Below are 5,612 nucleotides of genomic sequence, written 5' to 3'. Positions count from 1 at the left end.
GGCGGTGGGTGGTGATGACTAGCTGCCTTCCCTCTAGTCTTACACTGCTAAATTAGGGACGGCTAGCGCAGATAGCCCTCGTGTAGCTTTGCGCGAAATTCCAAAAACAAACAAACAAACTTCTTTCAAAGCAATAGCACCAATCACCCACCAGTCGCCAGTGGACGATATGGCTGTGCAAAATTAGACTAGATGCCTAATTATTGTTTTCCTGTATTAAACTCCAAATTAAAATGTTTTTACTGACTTTCTAGCCCTAAATCTTACTGAAAACCTAATCAACAATGATCTCCACCACAATCCGCAATGCAAACTGTAAAGAACAATTGTTATAAGGCCATAATATGTATAAGAATGTTTTGGTCTGTCATCTTATTTACATCATATAACTATAAGCAAATACTTGTTTTTGTTTTTGCGCCTCATGTTAAAATGATCCAAAAACTATTTTACTGTCCTTTGGGAATATCGCACCTCATTTCACCAATCTACAAAAATTCAAAGTTAAATAAGGAAAACAATATATCTACTCTTTCTGTCTTGCACTCATTCCTATTGTGTGTTCTGTGTGTATGTGTGTGTGTAGTTCTAATTGTCTGTTACTTGCTCTATATCTCAGTATATATATATTCAACTTTTCCATACGAATAATGTTTTTAGTTTTACATAATTGAATGAAGATGATTTTAGAAAAAAGAGATATATTACACTCTTAATAGTACCAGAAATGTTTATATCTTTAAATTCTAGGAAGAGAAGAGATACATATAAGTCGTACCTATTTTGACTGTAGATGTAGCATCATTTATAGCTCCTAATGCCACAAGAAACAAAAGGACTTGCACCGCTGGACACCAGTTAAAAATCAACATATCTTAGAAAACACCAAGTTACATCTACCAAAAGATTTCAATAAGCGAATGCCGCAGTTCTTCACTTGGAAAGATCATTATGTGATAAAAGTCCGTCTGATTACTGTCGAAACTCGAAGTTCTGAATCACGTGGTTCTCTGATAAACTTGGTAAAACGTATAATAAAACTTCCAGTCCACTATAATAACTAAACTACCAGTTTATATGAAACTTCGCAAGCAACTATATTGTGTGCGTAAAGGCCTTTCTTCTTACCAAGCCCACATTTTGTTACCGACATTGTCACGGGTTTCAACAGCACGACTTAACGGTAACATCACGGTGGTATTACTGGTGGATCGCAAGTTCAGGGAGTCTCAGACCTCGTGTCGCGTTGCTCAATGAGACTATCTCCGACAGGGGGCTTCAGTGTACTGCGAAAACATTAGATATGAATATGTTATTCCTAAACAAACTAAGTAACCCTATCTCATCCAAGAAATTGCTTGGATAATAAGTTTACACTATGTTTTTATATTTGTTCCATATTATTTCACACGTTTGATTCCTTCCAAATTATTGGTTGTTTTCCTCTGTGAAACGATAAACTTAAATTATTAAATTTTTATTCACTTCCGAATTGCCCAAAGGATGGACCGTGTTTCACAAAACTAGAATATATTTTACTATATTTATTGTACTACCTTTTCTATTGCTTAGGTCAGGGCGAGCCTGTAAGAGAGCTTCATTGTGTACAATGAATTTTCGCTTTATACTATTCTGAAGGTAGAAAAAGGAGAATACCACATAAAAACGTTTCGTTTCTACGTTTTATCCAGTACATCAATTTCTTAGAATAATTCATTTGACAACAGTGCCCTAATAGTACAGGATCTGTGAAGCTAACTATGCTCTGTCAGGTTAAAGGCATATTTATAGCCTACAAAATGTGTTTTATTTCATTTATGGTGAACATATACTAAAATTACAAAACCAGTTTTAAGTATTTTCACGACCACTATATTTTGTATAGTACGAACTCATAACAGAGGCATAAGGAAAGCATTTTATTTAATATTCAATGGCTTAAAATAACTTTCATGTTTTATACAAAGTAGTGTTAATAAACAGTCATTTCAATTAGTTTAATAGTTAAAGAAAATCAACAATATATTTTATATCATCACTTGAGTCTTTTTTTCCTTCATATTATCGACTATATAATATGTACGTTATTAAAGACGCACGTACATAAATAGGTCTGGTTGTTCAAAGATACAGCAATGGGTTACGTACATAAATAGGTCTGGTTGTTCAAAGATACACCAATGGGTTATCTATACTCATCTCATCGAAACCCGATGTTTAGCGAGTAAGCCCGCAAATTTACAGCTAAGTCACTAGGGAACATATATACAAATATATTTTTACATGCAACACATGTACGTAGACACGTTACCAGGCATAACTCTTATGTTCAAGGTGTTAAAACTCAAGTTTTCAAGAAAGCTGGCAAATGAAAAATGTTTACGATTATATTTGACATAAGACATCAGTATTAGGCTTATTACATTTTTAAGGGATCAGGTTAAGAATGTATTGTTTAAAAACGTAATAGGCCTAATACTGATGTCTTATGACAAATATAATTATAATCATTCTTCGCCCGCTTCTAAAATACGTACACGCCATAACAAATGAAAAATGTGGTCTTGGTTTAACGTATACCTAAACTCATATATTACTATATCTGGCATAAATGTTCAATTTAGAACATAACAAATTGAATAATTTATAGTTAGTAGGTCTTCCTCAAGTATGAATGCTTCTAGTTCGTTTTAAGACTATCTAACTGCATTTTCTTAATTGTGCAATCTCGGAATATTGTCGTAGGTTACCTTTACTTATGTTTTGCAATATTACTTTTCAAATAGTGCCACAACTTTTCAAATGGATTCGTTCCGGAACTTTGAACACGTCAGCCCATTAGCTCTTTCTTTCTCCATCAGATAGCTTTTATTCAGAATGTTTTTATTCTACTATTCTTTCTTCATAATATCATCAACAAGGAAAGTAAATCCCTTTCCTCCAGCAATACATCTTCACATAATTATCTACCCCCATCATGTTTCACTGTTATGCTTACACAGACTTACTTAAACTTCTCATGATCACATCTCTCCTAGAGATTGTGAAAAACTTTAATTATTACACAGACCAATTAAGCATTGACTACTGGATACTATATAACGAGTTCGGATGTTGTTGTGCTATCCTTTTATTACAGTATCATCAGCTTTGAAATGCTTTATCTCCTGCAGCAAAATATGTTCATATGACCTAAGATATTCCAAAATATATATAATCTTTGTACCATTCTTTCTTTAATTCCTAGTTAGTCTTGTCTCATTCTTCTTTCAATCTTCATGTTCATTTGGAAAGCTTAAAATCTTGACAAAGCTCACCCATGTAAACCTTTCCTCTCCTCATTTGAACAGTTTTACTGATAATTCTAATGTAATGATTAACGAGGATTTCAACATTTCTGAGGACGTTTTCAGTTGACTTGATGGCGATTTTTTTTAATAATGTTATTCTTCCGTCTGTTTGTTTTTCTTCGACTTCTCTTTCGCTAATTATACTTTAAAGTTTCAATTTTAGTAAAATGATCTAATATCTAATGTTCTTTGAGCATGCCATTTGACACGCCGTTTGTTAGAACAATTTATCGTTAGTTACTCTTTGCATTTTGTAAAGTAATAATTTATGCTTCTTTTTCAATACTTAATGTTAAAGTGGTTTCTTCTTTTTCTCAGCTTTAACAGTGTTGAGAGTTGCAACGTATTTGAATGATGTTAACACTTTACTAGATATTCTCTGTACTTTATATGATATGCTGGTGAATTAGAACACATATTAAAATTAATTGTAGCACTACGAAAACAAGTATCGATGAATTCATCTCACTCAACACAAACTTAATATTGCTCAGTAACTCATATGAATTGCGATAATATTTAAGAAGTTCATAAGTTTTTGTTTGTTAGTTAAACACAAGTCTACACCTGTACTTTGCTTCTCAGAGGAATCAAACCTCCAATCTTAGCACTATAAGCCCTCAAGTTTTACCTGTGAGCTACTGTGGATACAACACAAAAAGACACAGCAATAAGAAAACACCGTTTTCTCTTTGTTACAAGCTTTACAGCAAAATTAGTTATATTTTTCTTCTTGAACTCAGACTTATGACCAGTATACTATGATATTTTCATATTAAAGTCCTTTGTTGATTAGTATTAAACATACATTTTTCCGAGTTCAAAAATATGATAAGGAAATTTTATGATCGGATTTTCTGAAAATCGGCATGGTTTAATAAAATAAAATTACTTAACAAAAAAAAGACTTTCTAAAACATTTTTTAATATAACCTGAATGTTTTCCACGCCCCCCAGTGGCACAGCGGTATGTCTGCGGATTTACAACGCTAGAATACTGGTTTCGATACCCGCGGTGGGCAGAGCACAGATAGTCCCTTGTGTAGCTTTGTGTTCAATTAAAAACAAGCAAACAAAATGTTTTCCACACAGTCGAATACTTATAGTGCCAGTGTTGTTAAATTACGAATACAGAGAGTTGAGTACCTCATATGTTTGCCACACAGTCAATTACTTGTAGTGCCAGTGTTGTTAGATTAAGAATACAGAGAGTTGAGTACCTCATATGAAAACAATTTTGATTATGCCAATGAGCAAGTTATGGTGAAACTGCATGTATCAGAACTACATTTCTAACATTGTTTGGCTTTACGCAGAAAAAAACAATCGCTTATGGCAAGGCTAGGTAACAGTCCTTTCCAACTCAAAATATTCAAACATTCAAATCATAAAAGTGTGTTCAGACCAAAGATTTTGTATTTTTATGACGTGTATATTCCTTGCATTTTACGGTATTGGAAAAATAAAGGATTACGACGTAATTAGTGACATCAGAACCATTCAAAAAAAAAGAGACCTGCAACAACACGTACCCCACACGTAATATCTTGTAACAGGTGAGAATCCACGAACACAGAGGTTAGTCCACGTGGCTCTGAAAATAGTAGGGAACATAATAAATAAGGATTTATGTCAGGAAAAGCGATACAAGATACATGTACACAAATTGCTTTCACGACGTATTCATTCAACCGTCACCTACCTCAAACACCAAGAGAATGAAACGGGTATTCATGTTATTTCATACGAAGATATGCCAGTCAAGTCAACTTATAGATCTTTATGTAATGGGTAGGATGAAACTGGCTCTAGGAAACCGTCGTCCCTGTACATTAGACGTCTCACGGAAAGCCTGCAGGGAGGAGATGTGTTCTTTCGGCATTACAACCTTACGATGAAGCCTTTTTTTAATGGAAACTATGCTGCACGACTATTGCAAAGATGCACTGTTGTCTCAAAGAGCATGTCATGACGTGGCGACAGGGATTGTAACAACTTTCTGGAGCTCCAGAATCGTTTTTAATAGAATATTATGATAGCACGTTCAACCACTCATATGTTTGAGTTTTCCTATTTCTCGGTTAAACTGTAACCTACGACTTTGTCTTCCTTATGTAAAACGAATATATAGCCAGAATTATGTTTCCTAATACCTAAAAGTAGCCTCAGCATTATTAAGAGAAATGTACGTGCTGACAAGTTGATAGAGAAACATACAGACACAAAATATAACACAAAATGAAATAATTCTTGTATTTCTGT

At 33.8% G+C, this 5,612-nt stretch overlaps 1 protein-coding gene across 2 annotated transcripts in view; it reads right to left on the bottom strand.

Annotated features, from left to right (window-relative positions):
- Positions 1-1,191, bottom strand: part of LOC106478357 (glutamate receptor ionotropic, kainate 2-like) — a 126,230-nt gene extending 125,039 nt beyond the window's left edge. For both annotated transcript variants that reach the window (XM_022381949.1, XM_022381948.1), the window contains exon 1: positions 779-1,191. In XM_022381949.1, coding sequence (XP_022237657.1) covers positions 779-872 — 94 coding nt within the window. In that variant the 5' untranslated portion in view covers positions 873-1,191. The remainder of the gene's footprint in view (positions 1-778) is intronic.
- Between the last annotated feature and the right edge of the window lie 4,421 nt (positions 1,192-5,612).

Source organism: Limulus polyphemus, unplaced genomic scaffold (assembly GCF_000517525.1).
Source record: "Limulus polyphemus unplaced genomic scaffold, Limulus_polyphemus-2.1.2 Scaffold203, whole genome shotgun sequence".
Lineage (NCBI taxonomy): Eukaryota > Metazoa > Arthropoda > Merostomata > Xiphosura > Limulidae > Limulus > Limulus polyphemus.
The sequence above is the reverse complement of the archived record's forward strand: the minus strand, read 5'-3'. Positions and strand labels throughout refer to the sequence as shown.